This window comes from Rhinatrema bivittatum, chromosome 2, assembly GCF_901001135.1.
Source record: "Rhinatrema bivittatum chromosome 2, aRhiBiv1.1, whole genome shotgun sequence".
NCBI classification, from domain to species: domain Eukaryota; kingdom Metazoa; phylum Chordata; class Amphibia; order Gymnophiona; family Rhinatrematidae; genus Rhinatrema; species Rhinatrema bivittatum.
Window position 1 is genome coordinate 722,700,395 of NC_042616.1, and position 23,246 is coordinate 722,723,640.

A 23,246-nucleotide genomic window follows, 5' to 3' on the forward strand; every position below is an offset into this window, starting at 1 on the left:
CTTTATGAATAAAATACAATAAGGTGCAAATAAAGAAAGTGATAATATGCATAAATACTCAATGAAGTATTTGTAATATTCAATGAAGAAGCAGTGGAGGATGGGAATTATCAAAAACTATCTTGATACAATGATCAATTTTAGGTGGTTTGCTTTAAAAAGAAAAAAGGTGAATGGTTGACCTGTGCCATAAAGCTATGGATATTCCACCCCATAAGTAACCTTCTAGTTAGCAGGATAATTGTAGAATACATTTAGTTCCCTGACCTAGAAACCTTCAGCATCTGGCTTACATAGCACACACTACATCAGGAACATTTCTAACCCCCAAAAATCAGTATCAGCCTAGGGTCAAAATCTAAATCTCACATTTTGGTCAGGTTCAAGCACAAAAGCGTTTGAGAGCAGCAGGAATATCTTTCCTCTTCTGGTTAGGAGTGGATTTCAAAAGCCTACAACTCTAAGGCAGGGATACATATTTAGCTAATGTAAAACTTTATCTGATTTTGCTGGTTAGTATCCCAAAGAAGATTTTCTTTTTCTTCATTTTAGACTTAGGTTGTCTTACAGATAGTCAATAGGCATAACTAATTGGAGGGAAAGTTTCTTTAGATATTTTGAGAACTTTTAGATAGGTTTTAACATCTTGTTTATGGATATGCTTATCAATCTCTGGACAATTAACAATTCTCAAGTTTCTCTGTTGTGAAACATTCTCAGTTTCCTCATCTTCTTCATAAAGCAATGTTATCCTTTATCAGCACTTACAAAAAAAAAAATGATCTGGAGAGTAGTCAACTACAATGCTTTTGCCTTCTGAGAGAGTAGCCTGATACCAAAGCATTTTATTTCCAGTTTAATGACAGCAGTCTGAATATTTACCCTCTTCATGGTTCCCACTGCATCCCGTTTCACCATGACTTACCATTGTGATTTCAACATAACTGGGTCTGCTGCCCGGGTACATCTAGGGCCTCCCATTTAGCATCTGCAGGTACTTGCTCCCCCATTTCTGATCAAACTACTGAATTCTTTGGATGCACAAAACCCTTTGGAACTAGAAAATAAAAAACCTAGTGACACTGCAGGCCATGGAATAACTGGGTTGGTGTTAGCGGGCTGAGGATGGCCAGGTAACATCCAACAAGACCAGGGGGACCTAGAAGTTCAGATGTTTGGGCATCAGCTTCACCACTTTTGGTAACTGTTTAGATTATTGCAAGGCTTGGTAGTACAATGTAGTGTATGTGTGTGTGTGTGTGTGTGTGTGGGGGGGGGGGGGGTTTGGATTAAGTATGGAAATTTTGTATACGCATCTGGTCAGGATGGTAGAGAAAGAATGAGGAGGATGACAAAAACTGCCTTAGATAGAGTGTTAATGTACTGGTGCTCCAGCCTCTCTGACTGGCAGCTGGGATATATCCTTAGAAGTATGGACATAACTGGGTAAAGTAGATGGGCATTTAGTCTTTTTGGGGTTTTTTTCCTGCTATCATCTACTCTGTACAATGTTAGATCCGCCAGGCCTGCTCTATGGAAACATCCTAAAAAAAATCTCAAACCCCAGACTCTCTCCTTTTTATTGAAACTTTAGCATCCCTAGCTGGCTGATCTTTGCTGAGCGACTGCTCTGCCCCACTTCACCTGCTCTGTTTTGACAGTGTCCTGTCCTCCGCATATCTTCCAAGACACCAACCGTCTCGCTCAACCACCGTACCTTTTGGAAGAGTAAAATTTTAGCTCTTGCCTACTTCACAAAAAAAAAAAAAAAAAAAAAAATTAAATCTGGGCCAAAGGAGAATTTTTAAAGCAGGATGTGCGAAATGTTCTGATTGCTCAGTGGGATTCCAGTTTGTCATCCTGAGTCACTGGGAAGAATCTTTTCTAGAGGAAATATTTCTCAAACATAGGTGGGAATAATTTCTTTCTCCTATAAGTTCAGCAGAAGATGTATGTTAAATGTGTGTGTGTGTTAGAGAGGGGCTTGGAAACAAGGCCACTTCCCCCATCTAGAAGTTTATTATTAGTTAGAACAGAGGCAAGTTAACCCTCAGGTTGGTATAGGACAGGTTATAATGCCTTAATCTGGATGCAGAGCATTTCTTAGGTGCATGTAAACTTTTCCTTATTGCAGCAGAATTGGAAGAGTGTTAACTGACATGGTAAACATCTTTCCATGGAGGGAGATGACAATCTAGCAGCTTTAAAACAGACACTTGGATGCTGGATGTGACGCATCTTGTAGAGAAAAAGCAAAAGCATTTTACTGGGGAGCTGTTGTATTCCTCTGAGCTTGCACTTACCACGGCCGCTGAAAGTAAAGGCTTCTTGGCACATGTCGCGTATACTGACACCTGTTGCTCTTTTCAGGTCCCACGAGAGAAAAGGCTGTTGTCTGTTAACAAACTGGCCGATATTCAAGAGGATCAGGACAAGAGGTATAGAATCATGTCCAAAATTAAAGCAGTGATGTTGAAGTACATTTCAGTAGATATTGGTTCAAAGAGCAACTATTGTTTGTCATCACCTTCTAAATTATAGGACCATAGAGGACAAATTAAGAGAGTGCTTTTAGTTAGAACTTTTCAAATTTTCTAGTAGCAAGCTGTGACATTTTAAAGTAAAAGAATGCAACATGTTTATAATTATTTATTTCAGATTTATAAGTCTGGGCTACAGTTGAGCATTTCTTCTTCAGCTCTATACAACCATTTCATTTTGTGGGGGGGGGGGGGTTGTTTTTTTTTTTGTTTTTTTTTGAGGGATAGAGGTCTTCATTTCTCAAGTCGGGTTAGGAAGCTGCATGTACAGTAACAACAAACACTAGCTGAAAGGCAGACTATTTTATGATGACTGACTTATGAAAACTTGAGTAAAACCTTTTTTGGGGTTGAGTTTTGACACACAATAGAGCAGTACATATGACTAAACACAATTAGCAAGTTTTGACCTGCAAGGCAAGTTTTGATTTCGAACATAAGAGAGTAGAACCTTATGTAAAATGCAACACAATACAGCAGGAAGTGGCATCTAATAGCTCCTTCAATTAAATAGTACTCTTTTATGGTGTTTTGTACCATTTTCTGGCAGTGAATGTGTAAAGTTTGAATTGCACTTTGTCTTAAACTATACTACAATGTAGAAATAAATGCAGTATAACTTTAACTGCTGTGCTAAAAGTACTATGGCATTGTGCCAAATCGTGCCCACCCAGTACAATTACAAAACTTTGCTCCCAACACACATACACTTTCAGAACAGCGGCACATGGGTTTTTTTTTTTTTTGTTAACATTTCAATGCTTCAAGCTTTAAAGCCTCTTTAAAAGTGTACTCTCCCTTTTCTTTCTAGTTACTGAGACAAATGAGTGAACAAATTCAGGCTGAAATTATCTGACATCTTTCACTGTGAAATTGTTCCAAAATATGTTCTATTCACATGCCACTGAAAAGGAAATTAAAACATTATTTTAGTAATACATTACATATTAAAAAGAAAAGGGACATAAAAACATTTTGTGACAGCTGGCTGAAGTTTTAGGAATGAAGTGAAAGCATAGGTATATCTCCTATGGTTGGATTTCAGTCTCGCTGAACATGCTGCAGCCTCCTTTCTGGTAGCTACAAGATCTCAATCTTGGTTTAAAAAGTGAAATTCCATACTAAGAACTGCTGCTTTGTGGGACTGTGACCCACATAAGAAGTTTTCAGCCTTTTCACAAAAGATGATAGAAAATACAGATAGGGAAAATTCTCTTTTCTTTTTGCTTCTTAGAGACAGTCTCCGAAGAAGGCCAAACCTAAGATTACCTTACAAATGATAGACTAGTTTATAAAAAAAGAATTGCTTGCTTGTTTTACATTTTTCCTTTTTATACTGCAATAACATTATACTAGCTGCAACAGTTTGAAACTGCTCTCTTTGAACCCATCCAAGCCATAAAAATTCAAGGTGCTTTTACAAAGTGATACAATAGTGGTAACCGAAGCATCATGGCAGCAAATGGAGAAAACTGGAAGAAATTCTACTAGCCATAGCACGATTTGATGAAGGTTTGTTGAATTAATAGCAAGGAATCATTTAATCTCTTTTTGTGTTTATTGTAGAGCCTTATAAGGGTTTTTTTTTTAGCTACTTTTTATTTGTTTAGAGATTTTATGGCCTGGAATCCATTACTTATGTGGTCTTATTTCTTGCTGACTTTGCATTGGTATATGTTATACTGTTTCATTACTATGATCTTATTCATGGCTGTATTTGTAGAGGAGAGTTGTTTGATCTGTCAGTTTGTTTTTATGAGTTTTAATTGATTTCTGTGTTTGTTTATGGGAGTCTTTTCTTCTATCTGGTTTAGTGTTTGGATTCTATATGATAAATGTGTTGTTTCTATGAATATTTTTATATTTTCACTTTAAGCATGCCTCATCTAAAAGTGATTTATATAAACAAAGTAAAATACACACTTGATGCATCTGCCTGAATAGCTGCTTGAACCCAGAGCTCATAAGAACATAAGAAAATGCCATACTGGGTCAGACCAAGGGTCCATCAAGCCCAGCATCCTGTTTCCAACAGTGGCCAATCCAGGCCATAAGAACCTGGCAAGTACCCAAAAACTAAGTCTATTCCATGTAACCATTGCTAATGGCAGTGGCTATTCTCTAAGTGAACTTAATAGCAGGTAATGGACTTCTCCTCCAAGAACTTATCCAATCCTTTTTTAAACACAGCTATACTAACTGCACGAACCACATTCTCTGGCAACAAATTCCAGAGTTTAATTGTGCGTTGAGTAAAAAAGAACTTTCTCCGATTAGTTTTAAATGTGCCCCATGCTAACTTCATGGAGTGTCCCCTAGTCCTTCTACTATCCGAAAGAGTAAATAACCGATTCACATCTACCCGTTCTAGACCTCTCATGATTTTAAACACCTCTATCATATCCCCCCTCAGTCGTCTCTTCTCCAAGCTGAAAAGTCCTAACCTCTTTAGTCTTTCCTCATAGGGGAGTTGTTCCATTCCCCTTATCATTTTGGTAGCCCTTCTCTGTACCTTCTCCATCGCAATTATATCTTTTTTGAGTTGCGGCGACCAGAATTGTACACAGTATTCAAGGTGCGGTCTCACCATGGAGCGATACAGAGGCATTATGACATTTTCCGTTTTATTCATCATTCCTTTTCTAATAATTCCCAACATTCTGTTTGCTTTTTTGACTGCCGCAGCACACTGAACCGACAATTTCAATGTGTTATCCACTATGACACCTAGATCTCTTTCTTGGGTTGTAGCACCTAATATGGAACCCAACATCGTGTAATTATAGCATGGGTTATTTTTCCCTATATGCATCACCTTGCACTTATCCACATTAAATTTCATCTGCCATTTGGATGCCCAATTTTCCAGTCTCACAAGGTCTTCCTGCAATTTATCACAATCTGCTTGTGATTTAACTACTCTGCATAATTTTGTGTCATCTGCAAATTTGATTATCTCACTCGTCGTATTTCTTTCCAGATCATTTATAAATATATTGAACAGTAAGGGTCCCAATACAGATCCCTGAGGCACTCCACTGTCCACTCCCTTCCACTGAGAAAATTGACCATTTAATCCTACTCTCTGTTTCCTGTCTTTCAGCCAGTTTGCAATCCACGAAAGGACATCGCCACCTATCCCATGACTTTTTACTTTTCCTAGAAGCCTCTCATGAGGAACTTTGTCAAACGCCTTCTGAAAATCCAAGTATACTATATCTACCGGTTCACCTTTATCCACATGTTTATTAACTCCTTCAAAAAAGTGAAGCAGATTTGTGAGGCAAGACTTGCCCTGGGTAAAGCCATGCTGACTTTGTTCCATTAAACCATGTCTTTCTATATGTTCTGTGATTTTGATGTTTAGAACACTTTCCACTATTTTTCCTGGCACTGAAGTCAGGCTAACCGGTCTGTAGTTTCCCGGATCGCCCCTGGAGCCCTTTTTAAATATTGGGGTTACATTTGCTATCCTCCAGTCTTCAGGTACAATGGATGATTTTAATGATAAGTTACAAATTTTTACTAATAGGTCTGAAATTTCATTTTTTAGTTCCTTCAAAACTCTGGGGTGTATACCATCCGGTCCAGGTGATTTACTACTCTTCAGTTTGTCAATCAGGCCTACCACATCTTCTAGGTTCACCGTGATTTGATTCAGTCCATCTGAATCATTACCCATGAAAACCTTCTCCATTACGGGTACCTCCCCAACATCCTCTTCAGTAAACACCGAAGCAAAGAAATCATTTAATCTTTCCGCGATGGCCTTATCTTCTCTAAGTGCCCCTTTAACCCCTCGATCATCTAACGGTCCAACTGACTCCCTCACAGGCTTTCTGCTTCGGATATATTTAAAAAAGTTTTTACTGTGAGTTTTTGCCTCTACAGCCAACTTCTTTTCAAATTCTCTCTTAGCCTGTCTTATCAATGTCTTACATTTAACTTGCCAATGTTTATGCTTTATCCTATTTTCTTCTGTTGGATCCTTCTTCCAATTTTTGAATGAAGATCTTTTGGCTAAAATAGCTTCTTTCACCTCCCCTTTTAACCATGCCGGTAATCGTTTTGCCTTCTTTCCACCTTTATTAATGTGTGGAATACATCTGGACTGTGCTTCTAGAATGGTATTTTTTAACAATGACCACGCCTCTTGGACATTTTTTACTTTTGTAGCTGCTCCTTTCAGTTTTTTTCTAACAATTTTTCTCATTTTATCAAAGTTTCCCTTTTGAAAGTTTAGCACGAGAGCCTTGGATTTGCACACTGTTCCTTTTCCAGTCATTAAATCAAATTTGATCATATTATGATCACTATTGCCAAGCGGCCCCACCACCGTTACCTCTCTCACCAAGTCCTGTGCTCCACTGAGAATTAGATCTAAAATTGCTCCCTCTCTCGTCGGTTCCTGAACCAATTGCTCCATAAAGCTATCATTTATTCCATCCAGGAACGTTATCTCTCTAGCGTGACCCGATGATACATTTACCCAGTCTATATTGGGGTAATTGAAGTCTCCCATTATTACTGCACTACCAATTTGGTTAGCTTCCCTAATTTCTCTTAGCATTTCACTGTCCATCTCACCATCTTGACCAGGTGGACGGTAGTATACCCCTATCACTGTAGTCTTCCCTGATACACAAGGGATTTCTACCCATAAAGATTCAATTTTGTATTTAGTCTCATGCAGGATGTTTATCCTGTTGGACTCTATGCCATCCTGGACATAAAGCGCCACACCTCCTCCCGACTGCTCCTCTCTGTCATTGCGATATAATTTGTACCCCGGTATAGCACTGTCCCATTGGTTATCCTCTTTCCACCATGTCTCTGAGATGCCAATTAAGTCTATGTCATCATTTACTGCTATACATTTTAATTCTCCCATCTTACTTCTTAGACTTCTGGCATTAGCATACAAACATTTCAAAGTTTGTTTTTTGATTGTATTTTTATTCTGCTTTTTAATTGATAGGGATAAGTTAGAATTTTTTAGCTCAGGTGAGTTTTTAGTTACAGGCACTTGGACTACTTTTCTAATTATTGGAACCTCACTGTCGGGATGCCCTAATTCTAATGCATCATTAGTATCCTTTAAAGATACATCTCTCCGAACCATGCGCTGCTGAGCGCCTGTCGGCTTTCCCCTTTGTTCTAGTTTAAAAGCTGCTCTATCTCCTTTTTAAAGGTTAGCGCCAGCAGTCTGGTTCCACCCTGGTTAAGGTGGAGCCCATCCCTTCGGAAGAGACTCCCACATCATCCTGTAATATGCGTGACTTAAACGATACAGGTGGCTAAATGGAAGCCTTGTATATCAGCTGTGGCAGATTGGATCTCTCATCACAATCTTAAACGAAATCCAAACTTCTGTGAATTAGCCATACCAATAGAGTTCTTGCAGTTAGTCCATTGATGAAAAGCTTTGAACTGAAGCTTAAGGATGTGATTGTGAGTCTTGTGGAAAAATTAGACTCCAACCTAATTCTAGGCATCCTAAATAAATAAATAAATAAATATATTTATTAATGTCCCATTATAGTTAATGGGGGAAAGCCATGCAGCCTATTTTGGGCTCTCATATTGGGGTTTCTAATCATTTCTAATGAAACTGGAAGATATAATCAGAAGGATGAAGGCACACCAATGACTTAACTGTCAACATGGCACAAAAAAATGGCAGGAAGAGCCCAGCGATACACAGTGGGGTAAAAGGGTATACTTCTCCAAGGCACCATCAGAAGAGCAAAGCAGCAGAAAGAGTGGCTAGAATACCCCAAGGCTCCAAATTTGGAGCAAAGGGCACCAACAACAGTGACATGACCCCCCTCCACCCCCACAATGCTGCACAAGATGGGCAAAGTGGCACAAAGTGTAGCATGCAAACAAAAAAGGAGAACAACTCTGCGCTCAGTGTTCAAGCAACAGACCAGATGAGTGCAGAGAGAAATAAGGGTCCACACATCTTCCTTATTATGCTGGCAGTAATTTTTACTTGGTACGGCAACTCCACTGTCTTGTAATACACTTAAATTTCAAAAGGGTCCCCTGACATGGACCCCGTGTTTTGCCGCAAGGCTGTGTCAGGAGGGACAATCATATAAGAGTATCATATCTAAAAGTTAAACATTTCATTACCCATGCTTTCAGGAAGCCACAGACCGTGTGGCCAATGTTTCTGTGTGTCCCCTTTCATTTTCCTCTTTTACACACCCTGTTTCTAAAAAAAAAAAAAAGTTTTTCATTTATGTTTCACTACCAATTGTTCATTCTCAGGTGTGGTTTATGTTATTATTTGTCCCTGCCAGAAATTATATGCGGGCAAAACAACATGTATGTTTAAGACATGGCTTATTGAGCACCGGTCTAATATTAATAATCAGTGTGATAAGGCTCCCCTGGTTACACATTGGTTGGCTTGTTCCCATACTGTACTTGAGTTGAGATTTTTTTTATTGACGTGCTATCTCCTCCATCCCGTGGAAGGAATTTCTCAGAAATGCTTATCCGAAAAGAGCAGAAAAGGATTTACATCCTAGATAACCTTTCTCTGCATGGTCTAAATAATGAGATTGAGTGGAGCTACTTCACCTAACTCCGCCCACTTGGTTTACACATTTTGTTATGATCTGATTGGTTTTACTTTGCTCTCGCTGGTTCTCTCTGATTGGTTGGCATTTTTCATGCTTTTTGACAGTGTTTAAATGTTTGTTGCATCCCTTTAATTTTTGCACTCCCTATATACTCATGTTGAAACTAGCTCAGGTATGTTTTCGGCTTTAATACATGGGGTACATCACTGTGTGGTCCCATGAAATTATAACGTTTTGTTTGTTTAACTTTTAGATGTGATACTCTTATATGATCATCCCTCCCGACGCAGCCTTGTGGCGAAACATGGGATCCGTGTCGGGGGACCCTTTTGAAGTTTAACGTGTATTACAAGACAGATTTGCCGTACCAAGTAAAAACTATTGCCAGCATAATAAGGAAAATGTGTGGACCCTTATTTCTCTCTGCACTCATTTTGTCTGTTACAAAGTGTTGCATGAACAACTCAAAGCACCATGAAGGAGGAACAAAGCCCCAAAAAAGACAGACAACCCTCAAGGAGGAGATAGTGGGTCAAAGCAACATATAAAGAGTGACACAAACATCCCAAAGCATCATGACAGTTACAAAGCAGCTACTGAAAGTGACAAGAAAACCCAAGGCTTCAAATCAGGGGAAATGGACACCAATCAAATTAGTATAAAGCATCTAGTAAGGGAAAAGCTGGAGGTAATCTCCTGGAGGAAAGCTGATGATATATCCATATGGTATCTTTAGGTGAAGGAGCTGGCTGTTCAGTCTTGAGACTGGTCTTCCCCTTTTTTTGGATATCATCTGATTCTCATCCTTGTCAGTATAATCTGCTTCATCCATCTCCTTATTGGAGACTAAGAAGCTACTGACTAGAGGTGCCAAATGCCCTTCAACCATTAGCTGTTTAATATCATGTGATTAAGGGAATCCAGGACATACGTCTGAATCAGTTTTTGCAAATACTACCTCCATTACCTGAGAAGCAGTAATAATTGAGGAATGCAGTCTTGGTTTTGGGTGCTGCATTTCTGTTGCCTATGCCTTTGCTGTGGTATAATCCATTGAAGGCTAAATACCAGATGAAACCAATTGTCAGAAGAACCATAATGAAAGGGAGTTTGAGACACAGTCTGAGGCCATAAAACTATTAAAGATAACTGAGTAAAATATATGTAAAGCATTGACTTTCCAGGGAAAGACAGTTGGCAAGTGCTGTAGATTAAAGGGATTTGGAAAGAAACTCAGCCAGAGCAGAGGAAGAATCATCCTGAGGTACCAAGAGTTACTTGGAGCAGCAGCAGTACTGGTAATTAAAATCAGAAATTGTAGGAGAAGATCAATGTAGCAAATAGTACAAAGGCATCAAACACCAGAAGGTGTAGAGTACTGGGGATCAAAAATAGCACAAAGGCATCAACTCCCCCCCCTTCCCCCCCCAAAGGCATAGAGCACAAGGTATCGCAAACAGAAAAAAGGCATCAAAACCCCCAAGGACACATGAGGGGGGCAAAGGGAACAAACAGTATTTCAGTGAGCAGGCCAAAGCAGTAAAAGCAGCACCAACAATGGCATGAATATCCGCAAAGGAATCATAAAGCAGCAAAATATAATCTAAAGTGGCAGGTTTTCTCTAAGCCAGGAGCAGGTGGCGAAGTAATAGTGGCAGGCTATACCATGAACGTACGTGCCCCATATGCCAGTGCATTTGAGTCTATGTCCTCGATGGACTGTGCTAGACAGTGTGCTACAGAAATTTGTGGTGGGGTCTCCTTTGCTGGAGTGAGGCAAAGGTCTCTTGCCAGCTGCTCTAGCAAGAGGCAGTTCTGTGGGTGCAGTGTGGCTTTGGTGTATTGCCTGCATAACTCTCTGGCATGGACTTTTTTTTTTTTCTTTCTTATGCTACATCCCCACTGTGTGTTTGCCTATGGTACTCCAGTTCATGCACCCTAGCTGCCAGTATCTCTTTTATGTATATGAAATGCTGGGACTGCAGAGTAAGGCTCTTTCACTCATGGATTACAAAGTATGGCAAATATGCAAGTATTTTCTGCAGTGGTTTTAGTCTCACTTGCACCTGCTGCTGCAAGGAGTCCACAAATTCAACACTTCTGCTTTCATGGGATGAGGTTGAAAGGGGGGTAGCTTCAGGAATAATTTAAGGAAATATTTCTTCACGGATGTATGGAATAGTCTTCCGGTGGAAACAAAGATATCTGAATTCAAGAAACCCTGTGCTTATCTCATGCTATCTCTGAGGGAGTGACAGGGGTTTAGACATGAGTAGTTGGTATGGAAAGGCAGAATAGGTAGGCCATATGGTCTTTCTGCACTCTTGATCCTGAGAGAGGCTAATCATAACATGCCACTACTTGTAGATGAGTGTAGCAGTAGCAGAGCCCACATCTCTTAGTAATGTAGAGATGAATATAAACATTTGCTCTGTCTCTAAAAGTATGCGACTGATTAAATCTTCCTTTATCTCTAATACAAGGCAGAATTGTTGTCCTGGTTAAGAGGTTAAAATATGTAGAATCAAGGATAGAATTTTTTAGAAAGATCCTTCAGTCTTGAGAGTTCTGGATATGCATCGGCCTATAAGTAGGCATCACCTTCTGTGGCTATAAAGACCCCCACACACATGCCATGCTCTTTCATGTCTGCAGCAGAATTGGTTTCTTTTATTTTTTCTTCTTGTGAGCTCTTATCTGCCTGGATCCATGACCACACAGGCTTTACAGATAATTATTTTAGTGTGATCCAAAAGTTTCTTGTTCTTTCACACTCTGTTAGCCTATACGGAGTGTGATAACTGTTCCAAATTGCAGATTTAACTCTGTTTCAAGTGGGAGGGTGTCTGTGATGGTAGATCCCAGTATGCAAATTTATCAACCTCAAATGTGTAGTTATTGATGGAGTGGATTAGGCTAAGGCCCATCACATTTACCACCTTCAGATTAATGATGATCCTCAAGTCCTGCCATGCATGGCAGGACTTCATGAGATCCATGAGGTGCATGAGATATTGGGGATGTTCTTCAGTGTAGTCACAGCAGTGTGATCAGCAAATTGCAGCTTTTATGAGTACTTTACATACCTTAGTTTTTATTCTGTGTTTCGAGGTTGAACAGCTTCCCATTGGATTTGTGTGCAAATATGTTTCCTCAGTTATTGACACAAGGCATGCTTTAACAAGACTGCAAAGATCATCCCATAATGAGTAGAGTTGAGGATGCATCCCTGTTTTGAACCTGCTGTATATGTTAAAAGGTCTCTGAAATTGAGCCATCATATTGAATGCTACCTTTTATGTTGTCATGGAAGGACTTGAGCTGGGAAGCTTGGGAGAACAGTATATTATTTCTAACAGGTGGAACAGAGATTCTCTGCTCTCAAGGTCAAAGAGCTTAAGTTAGATCAATGACAGTGATGTACTGTGGCTTTCTCTGTGGTTCTCTTTTAGCTGCCTCAGAGAAAAGATCATTCTGATGGTCAACCGCTCAGCTCAAAATCTACACTGTGACTCAAAGCAGACTATCAGCAAAGATCTGAAGTCCTGTATAGGACAGGGTTTTCTCTACCCAGTTCCCCGAATATGCCTAGCCAGTCAGGTGTTCAGGATATCTACAATGAATAGATATGAGAGAAATTTGCATGTGCTGCCTCCATTTTATGTAAATATTTCATGCCTATTCATTGTAGACATTGTGAACACATGACCAACTAGGTGTATCAGCGAGCCTGGGTTCAGAACCACTGGTATAGAACAACATGTGCAAAGATTTAGCCAGTTGTGCTTAGGAAGGAGATAGTACAGTTAATGTTTGTCTCATCTGGCACTCTTGTTCTTATACAGGGTGGTAATGTTGGCATCCCTCATGTTATGAGGAACCGTGCCTTTCTTCCAACATAAACATAGATGCTGGTGAAAGAATACAAACAGTATAGTCTTTGCACATTTGACCACTTTAGGTGGAATTTGTTCCCTTCCAGAGAGCTTCCTGTGTGCTAGGCTTTGGATAATGTAGCAATAGTATCTTAGTATGTCTGGAAGGGGAGATTGCTGTTTTGGCTATTGTTTATTATTTGCATATGTATTTTCTGTGCCTCACCCTGATATCTTTTGATTAAAGGAGAGTAATCAAAATAACATTTTTTTAAAAATTGTCTTGGTTGAGTTCATCAAAAGAGACTGCAGTCTTCTGTCAGATTTGGATTCCTTATATGAATGTTTTGCTAGAGGAATATAGGAAATTGATGAAGCGATAAGAGAATGAATGATTCATTGTGAGCATAGCTTTTTGCTATTTTTCATTTTTGTATAATTATCTTGTTTGCTTGTTTGCTTATTGCTTTGCTTTAAGATTAGTTCCATTGTGTTTTTTGTTTTTTTCTTGATTTGGTTGCCTGCTTATTGACTATACTACATATTTGCTAAAATAGCTCACAGACTATTACATATTTGCTAAAGTTATATGTATACTTAAAGTCCATGATGAATTAAAAAAAAATTGAACCATAAAATAGCCCTGCTGAGCTCTTCTGTTATTCATTTTCCATTTCTCTTAAGACAGCCAGACACTCTGTGATACTAATTTCATCTGGAGCAGAGTTTTCTCTGGAGTAAAGCCCTGAATAATAATCTGTCCATCCATTTGTTTTGATCACTCATTAATGGTCTTTGCCTTGAATAACTTCAGGGGGTCTAATTTATTCTATGTTGGTCGATATGCCTTTTTAATACTATGATGAAATTTGTACTTTTGTCATTGACAGGAGCCTCCATCAATACCATCATACATACCCCATGATGTTACCAGTGTCTGCAGAGATCTGAATGTATTCACATAGCTGCAGCCAGTGATAATTGACATAATGTCTAGCTGTCTGGTCCCCAGTGTTTCTGATTGCCCTTAACTCTTCAAGTTTCTCCTTTAGCTTGGGTCACACTTACATTTGGTGTCAGCCATGTACTTTGCTTTGGTGGACTGGGGTCTCTTTTTTTTTTTTTTTTTTTTTTTAAGCATGCTTGAAAATAGTCCCTATTCTTGCCATGCTTTTTTTTCCAAAAACTGGATGTATATTGTAGAGGAAATGTGTATTGCTACAGATATGAGATGATTTTAAAACAAACTTGAGAAGTTGGAGGAAAGAAAAACCAACCTTGAGAATGATGATATGCAGTATTGGCATTCTGAAAATAGCTGAAAATGCACAGAGCAAAGATATATGAACATATACTGTATCTTTGCATTGGATATTTTGGAGGTCCTTATCTACCTTCACCAATTCCAACTGTATTTGGGAGAATGCATCAGATCATGAGGCGCTTATGATATTCAAGAAGCAAACCCAGGATAATCTTGGAAAATCCTTGAATTTTCTTGTTAAAGAATAGATCTTGAGAGTTTAAAGCACAAGGGGCAGTGGAAACACTCGGGTCTATCCAGTAAAGTGCGGCTGCGTTTACCCCGCTCCTAACCCGCATTCTACTCACTTTCTGGCCGCGTTAGCCCTTCCTGCGATCCCGAATCCCCTTTAACCTACTCCTAAAATCCCCGGGCAACCCCTTCCGCACGTGGCATGTATATTGCATACAAACGAGCGAATTAGCTATTCCCTAGCATCCCGTAACCCGCGCCCCGACTATCGCTATCTTTCCCTGCCGTTTTGTCGCGCGTTTAACCTGCTAACTTACCGCCTACCCTTACCCCTGCGGTAGAGGCAGGGGTAAGGGTAGGCGGCAAGCTTTCCCCCAGCCCCCGCTCACCTGCCCCGGCCGCGATCATGGGTGCCGGTCTCCGGGGCAGCCCCAGTCCTCTCCCCTCCTCCCGAAGCAAAAAAAAAAAAAGCGAAAAAAACGTAAAAGCAAAATAAGTCGCTTCGCCGCTTCACACTGTCAGTGTCTCTTCTTCCCTGCTTTTCGCGCCCTGCTTCGGGAGGAGGGAAGAAGAGACACTGACAGTGTGAAGCGGCGAAGCAACTTACTTTTTGCACCCCCCTCCGGACATCGGACCTCTCCTGCCTCCCACTGCGCGACTTACTTTTTTTGCAGCCGTCCGGCCATCAGCAGGAACGGATCGTGGCTCCCCTGCCTCCCGGCGAAGATGGACACCTGCACGGGGGAAAGCGGCCCCTGTGCATGCAATTGGCCGCTCAAGACGTGACGTCACGACGTTTGGCGTCACGGCATGTGACGTCACGTCTTGAGCGGCCAATTGCATGCACAGGGGCCGCTTTCCCCCATGCAGGTGTCCATCTTCGCCGGGAGGCAGGAGAGCCACGATCCGTTCCTGCTGATGGCCGGACGGCTGCAAAAAAAAGTGTCGCGCAGTGGGAGGCAGGAGAGGTCCGATGTCCGGAGGGGGGTGCAAAAAGTAAGTTGCTTCGCCGCTTCACACTGTCTGTGTCTCTTCTTCCCTCCTCCCGGAGCAAGGCTGCTTTTCGCGCCCTGCTTCGGGAGGAAGGGAGGGGGGACTGGCAGTCCCGACTTCCTGGTATCTGTCATTTCAAATGACATTTAAAATGACAGACACCAGCGTGGCGTGAAGCGTTAGGCCCGCGCACCCAGGATACTGTATAGGCGCTCTATCCAGTAAAATGGGTTGCGCGGGCCTAACGCTTCACGGACCCTTCTTAGACGCGGTTTACATTTGCATGAAATTATAGTTCAGGATCGAGCGGTAGGTGAGCTGCACTGTGTGTGCGGCAACCGCAGGTGCGCCGGGCACTAACGCAGCTCTTCCTACCGCTCGGTACTGGATAGACCTGACTGAGAGGAGAGGATCACCTTGCTGGTGGCTGAAAGGAATCAGTAAGTTTTTGCTTGGGACATTGACTTTTTTAAAAGTATTGGGGCAAAGTTAACTATTTGGGAATATTATTTAGTGTGTTTGTGTGTTTGTGCCTTTAATAGTCAGAAAGGCAGTGAATAAACAAGTTAGACTGTTTGCATTCTTAAATAGTTAGTCAATAAGGTAGCAGTAGGTAGGCAGTGAATACACAAGTTAGACTGTTTGTATTTTTAGTCAGTGAATAAGGTAGCAGTAGGTAGTGTGTTTATTTTTAAAAGTCTGCAGAACTGAGTGTTCTCCAGACTTTTAAAGAGCTGAGTTTTTGTATTTAATACTGAGTGCATTGTATTGAAAAAAAACAACCCCCCCCCCCCCATAAAAAAGTAGCCAGAAGCTAGAAATAAGCTAGGAGCAGTATATACCAAAGTAAAAAAGTTGAATAGTTCAGCTCAGTTACTCACCTTGGAAAGGTGTTGAGGTAGTGTGATTGGGTTTGAATAGGGACCAACATTTGTTAATCAAGGGAGCAGTGAGTCACTCAGGCTGACTAACTGAAGTTAGACTGTTTGTATTTCCCAACCCACCCACCCCTAGCTCATCCCTAAATTTATAGGCAGGTGCCACTTTCACAAAAAAAACAAAAAAAAAACCATCAACAAAAACTTTATTGAGAATTCGATCAGACCCCGGTAGGCCACTACCAGACACATAGTGAATTCACTAATACATTTAAAGGAAGTTAGACACATTCCTACTCCCATAGCAACCTAAAACTTAACTAGGAACTGATCAAAATTGAGATGAAGGCAGCAGTCCAGCAGCAAGAGGGGGGCTTCCCAGTCTTTTGCATCGAGTGTTACATGTATGATTTTTTACCCACCGGTGAGAAGTTGTACATGTGCATGCGATGCAAAGAGCTCCTGGCTCTCAGAGAACGAGTCCAATCTCTGGAGGCTAGAGTGGCAGACCTGGAGGAGCTGAGGCAGACAGAGAGGTATATAGATGAGACCTTCAGGGACATAGTAGTCAAGTCCCAACTTCAGACTGGCAGCCCTGGTGCTGCCTTGGAGGAAGAAGGTCTCATAATGGGAGAGCACCAACCAGGTGTAGCAGGAAAGGATCCTGTAGCAAGGACCTGCTCTCTAGGTGATGCATTGTCCTTTCGCACTGAGGATATCTCCCCAAGGCCTACTGCCCAGGAGGGAAGGGTTAGGTCAGCCGTCATAGTTGGTGATTCGATTATTAGGAATGTAGATAGCTGGGTGGCTGGTGGGCGTGAGGATCGCCTGGTAACATGCCTACCTGGTGTGAAGGTGGCGGACCTCACGCGTCACCTAGATAGGATTTTAGACAGTGCTGTGTTTAAAAAAGGATTGGATAAGTTCTTGGAGGAGAAGTCCATTACCTGCTATTAAGTTCACTTAGAGAATAGCCACTGCCATTAGCAATGGTTACATGGAATAGACTTAGTTTTTGGGTACTTGCCAGGTTCTTATGGCCTGGATTGGCCACTGTTGGAAACAGGATGCTGGGCTTGATGGACCCTTGGTCTGACTCACTATGGCATGTTCTTACCATTTGAATGAACTATCAATGTCTATGCTCTAGTACTGACCACACCATCCAGTGATCACTGGATCTCAGGTGATCCCCCACTATGACATCAGAAACACTCTTATTTGTAAGCAACAAGCACATGTCAGTTCTGTTACCATTTGTCAGAACAGTTCTTCTTGCAGACAATCTAAAATCTCAGATCTCCCTATTTTTAGAGGACACTGCAGACAGGATATCCCAATTAACATTTGGCAGATTGAAATCGCGTAGAATAGCTCCTTTACTTTCATAGCAGCTTTGTGAATGTCTTAAATTAAATCTTGTATTTATTTTTTCTGTCTATCACACCAATATAGATGGATGTTCCATTCCCTCTTTTCAGATTAACCCTCATTGCTGCTTCCTTACCTGAATTGCCTTGTAGTTCTCTTGCTTTAATATTTTATATATAGCCTAGCTAGCCTCAGTTCGGGTTCCCACGTTTTTGACTGTGGGAGGAAGGCTTTGGTAAGCTCCGTTCTGGTAACTGTTTTCTTTTTTTCCTTCATTGTTGCTATAAAAGATCTTTGCCGAGCTATGTTTCTAATACCATCATCCTTTTGCAGGTATGTATTTAAGAAAGTCTATGTTAAAATTGCAAAAACACTTGTTTTAATTGAGGAAGTGAATATACTGGCTATACCGACGCTAGGATAATTTGACAAAATGTTTACTCCTTGATGAAGCCTCTCATGGTGAAACCAAAAGGCCCCTTGTTGGGGGTTTCCTCTGAAGATTTGTACTTTGAATCTGACTAATCGGAGAAAATTCTTTTTCACTCAACGCACAATAAAGCTCTGGAATTTGTTGCCAGAGGATATGGTTAGTGCAGTTAGTGTAGCTGGGTTCAAAAAAGGTTTGGATAAGTTCTCGGAGGAGAAGTCCATTAACGGCTATTAATCAATTATACTTAGGGAATAGCCGCTGCTATTAATTGCATCAGTAGCATGGGATCTTCTTAGTGTTTGGGTAATTGCCAGGTTCTTGTGGCCTGGTTTGGCCTCTGTTGGAAACAGGATGCTGAGCTTGATGGACCCTTGGTCTGACCCAGCGTGGCAATTTCTTATGTTCTTATAGGTGTTAGCCTTATATAATTATATCTCTCGTGATTCTCTGTCACCTCTATTATATCCAAGCCAGCCTTTTCCATGATTGCCTCTACATCTGGGATTTTGTCCATTCTGTGAGCATTACTGTAGATAGCTTTCCAAATGTTACCCTTTTTTCCCATTTCTCTGTGTTTTAGATTTACTTACCTGAGTACATTTACTTATCTTAGGGTTTTGTCCACCCATCTCCCATAATCCTAGTTTTAAAACTTTCCTCAATAGGTCTGCCAGTCTGTCTTGGAAGATTTGTTTCCTTTCTCTAAAGGAAAATAATTCAGTGTGAACAGTTGAGTAACATTTTTAGTTAGAGAACAACTGATTTTCTTTAGTCCTCAATGATGCTTGCCCTTGTATATTTGATTTACAGTGCCCATAAGAAATTTCTAAGCTTTACTACAGCAAATGATCACTACCAATATTGTGTTCTCCTATTTAGCCTTTAAGCAGCATCCAGGTTTTCACAAAATGCCCTGCAGATCTTTTTTTTTTTGTTTGTTTTTCCGTACCTGGATTATTGACTCCTAATAGGCTTCTTGACAGGAATGGCCTGTTTCTCCACCCATAATGTCGAACGCTCTTCAATCTTTAGGATTTCTTAGCATTTTCCCAGAACTCACTTGGATACAGCAGAGGGCATACGAGTTAGCAAAATTAATAGTAAAGATCAAGCTAGAGGCAAGTCTCTAACCACATCTTTTTGAAGATGCTAGATCACATGGCAGCAGTGGTTTGTCAATCCTTTTGCATAGCTTCACATGACAAGCTCAGTGGAAACTGAAATTTTCAATGGAACCAGTATCTTCAACCACTGACAAACAAAGTGAAGGTATTGAAAACCCTTGTCCACACTTTGACATGATAGTTGGATCAATCAAATCTGTTAAAAGGACAGTATTTTCACCAACCACAATTTCAAGAAACTATGATAACAAATGCTTCCATTCAAAGTTCGGGGGCCTTATCTGGAAACCTTTTGTTTTCAGCTGATGATCCAGACAGCCAGATGGTGCTATGTTATATCAAATTATGAAGAACTGATTCGTCTAAACATTGTCTGGAAGCAGCAAAGGTTGTGGTTTGTTTTTTTTTTGTTTGTTTTTTTAATTTCCAGGGAATTTTTTACCTACTTGCCTACCTTGTTAGAAACCAGAATCGGATAATAAACAAATTGTCATCAACTTCAACTATGTGACCAAATAGTACAGAAACATTTCCAACTTTGGGGTGCTTCACAAATAAACCTCTTTGCAACTTTCCTTAACAGCAAGTTTCCCATTACTGCTCCAGGAAACAAGCAAAGGCCAGAGTGGTTGTGGATGCTTTCATAATTCCATGAATCAGTGAGCAGGTGGCCTGATTCATCTTTCGGGGGGGGGAAGAGGCCAGATCCTATATTTATGTAAAATTTGGGACCAGGGTTAAGTGCCGGCACCACTTAAATGTTTAAAAATGGGTGTGTCTGCATGGAGGGGAGGGGTTTAGAAGAGTAAGGCCCGATAGGGCCTTAGCATTAGCTTTGGTGGAAGAGGAAGGGGATTGGGATACTGATTCTTAAGAAATGACAATGCTACTTAACCAGATATCTTTTAAAGATATGCAATTAAGTAGCATATTATCCGGCCACAGAGAGCTGGGTAACTTTAGACCTGCTCTGAGCAGGTCTAAAGTTATCTGGCTAATTTAGCTGGATATACCCGATATTCGGCTAAGTTAGCTGGACAATCAACTCCTCTCTGGAACACCCATGGATACGCCCCTTTTTTATATGGCTAAATTCTAACCAGACTAACTAGTTACCCGGCTAGATTAATTGCATTAACATCACAAGAGACAATGATAGTTGAACAATCACTATATAATGACAGAAAGGTATTTCTAGCAGGATTAGAATTTATTTTGATTATGTTGACCTAGAATGAGTTAATATAAACTAAATTAGATAGGAACTACAATAGCCAGGATGATCATTTATGATCTAAAATATGTATTTGCTAATTTGCATTTGCTATGATATATAATCTGATGAGTGAACATTAATTCAGTGCATATGAATGTTAATCATGAATGTGAGCCCTAATAATGTAAACCATTGTGATCTTTTGGAACAACGGTATATAAAACGCCTAAATAAAATTAAAATAAATAGCCTGATAAGGACTTAATTTAGCTGGGTAACTCATTTAGACAGATAACTATTACGTTATCCATCTAAATGGCTTTTGAATATGGACCTCCATGTAAACAGGTCGTAACACACTTCAGAAATTTCAAGTAATCAGACTAGGTCTGATGCCATATTGAAGTTTCCACAAATCTAGAGGCAAGCTGCCTAGTGTGGACCAACCTAGCTGCTTTCAATGAAGGCTCAGCTAATCAAAGCACCAGGGAAGAATATATGCACATAGTTTGATGGCATTAACTTGGCTTTCAAATAAATAGATCCTATATCATGAATAGTCTGGAATACAAGGCACGCTATTTTGAACTGCTAATCTATATTGAATAGAAAGCCAGTGTAATTTTCTAAGACCAGTGATATATGCATCCTAACTAGGGTATTTAAAATACATTAAGCTGCTTTTTTGACATGATATAATGTACTATGTAGGAAGTCCAATAAGCAGCACATTACAATAGTAATACATGCGTGGACTACTCTAATGAAATCAACTTCTAAGACAGCTATAGTTTCAGTAATTGAAGTGACACATTCACTTGAATTATACTTTGTAACAGAGAAAGCTCCTGATCTATCAAAACTCCTACATTCTTAGCCTCAGTTAGAACAGAAAATATCTGGCTGTTGGGAAAAGGAAATTTATCAACACCCTCATCCCTAGCCCTACCTAACCCAAGAATTTCAGTGTTGGGCATATTTAGTTTTAAAAAGCTTATCAGTGGACCAATTTCTAATAGCAGCCATTATAAGAGTATATCCTATCCATCACCATATCGTATTTTTTTCCAAAGTGGCACGAAGCTGAAAAGTATCTAAATTGAAAAGTCTGAATTAATTTCCCCAGTGGACTCACATTGATCTTAAATAGTGTAGGGAAAATAAGATAGAAATTCTTCTCTTCTCACTGCTGAGATTTATTCATTAGAATAGAGGAAACTATTTTACTTGTACCAGTGATAACCAGCATGAGCTAAAAATTGAAGTAGAATGCAAAAAGCAGTGGTATGAAAAACAACGGGCTACATTAAAAAAAGGTTTTCGGTCCATTTTCGAACACAGCACCCTTCTACACGTTTTCTCCCTCACTCCCCCTTCCCCTCGCTCATTCACTTCGGTCAATCATCCTCCTCTCCCCTCGGTCACTCACCCCTTCCCTCCCCTCAGTCTTACTCACCCTCTGTCTCCCACTGCCTCCCTCCCCTCACTCTCATTTTCCCCTCCCTCCCCTTCTCTCAGTCACTCCCCACCCTCTCTCAATATCATCCCCTCCAATCCCCTCTCAGCTCATCCACAATCCCTTCCTTCTCCCTCAGCCCTCCTCCACTCACTCTTTTTCTCTTCTCCACAACTTCTTACCTTTCCCACTTACTCACTCACATCCCTCTATCTCCCACTGCCCCCCTCCCCCTCATTCTCCCTCCCCCTCATTCTCCCTTCCACCGCCTCTCCTCTCTCCTCCCTCCGTCACTCCCCCTCTCTCAATCCCATCCCCTCCCCTCTCAGCTCATCCACAACCCCTTCCCTCGGATGGTGCAGACGGAAGATCTCCGGGGGGGTCCCTCCCTCGCGTGCGCCGCCACCGCTACTGCTCCTCTCAGCGCCATTTTTGTTAACAGGCACGCTCCGCTCTGACCGACGTGCTCGCCTGCACATGCGCAGTAGAGCTGCTCTCCACTGCGCATTTGCGGCATGTCGGTCAGGGCTGCTTTATCTAGTAGATATATAATATCATTCCCATGGTCCATCTCTCTCAGAAGGTCATAGAACAGAGCCACCAGTGCTGATTCACTACCAGGCCCTGCCTGACAATCTGGCTGATATGGATTCAAAAGACCAGAGCCGGATAAACCCGATATTCAGCTAAGTTAGCTGGACAATCAACTCCTCTCTGGAACACCCTGATTGAAAACACCTTTTTCAATAATTTTACTGACAAAAGGAATATTAGAAACTGGCTTATAGTTTAATAAAATTCAAGGGATCTAATATTTGCCTTTTTAAAAACAGGACAAACAGATTAAACAGAAGATAATTAACCCTGATCAAGTGAAGCATTAACAATCATGCTTAAAGCATTAGCAAGATCCATACCAATTCCTTTAACAAGGATCAAAAGAGCTTGTAATTTTTGTAGAATCTTAAAACACTTGTAGAATCTTAACCACTTCACCACATCTCAAAAAAGGTACAGAGAAGGGCAACCAAAATGATAAAGGGGGTGGAACAATTCCCCTGTGAGGAAAGGCTAAAGAGTTAGGACTCTTCAGCTTGGAGAAGAGATGGCTGAGGGGGGATATGATAGAGGTCTATAAAATGAGTGGAAGGGAATGAGCAAATTTTAATCGGTGGTTTACTTTTTCAAAAAGTAAAGACTAGGGGACACGGTGAGGTTACTAGGTAATACATTGAAAACTAATAAAACGCATAATTAAGCTCTGGAATTCGT

At 40.7% G+C, this 23,246-nt stretch overlaps 1 protein-coding gene across 9 annotated transcripts in view; it reads left to right on the top strand.

Moving 5' to 3' along the window:
* The window catches only part of GRHL2 (grainyhead like transcription factor 2), a 294,199-nt gene that overhangs the window by 69,250 nt on the left and 201,703 nt on the right, over nt 1-23,246 (top strand). For 8 of the 9 annotated variants that reach the window (XM_029591824.1, XM_029591828.1, XM_029591823.1 and 5 more), the window contains exon 3: nt 2,371-2,438. The exons of the other annotated variant lie outside the window; for it this stretch is intronic. In XM_029591824.1, coding sequence (XP_029447684.1) covers nt 2,371-2,438 — 68 coding nt within the window. The remainder of the gene's footprint in view (nt 1-2,370; nt 2,439-23,246) is intronic. 9 annotated transcript variants of the gene reach the window in all.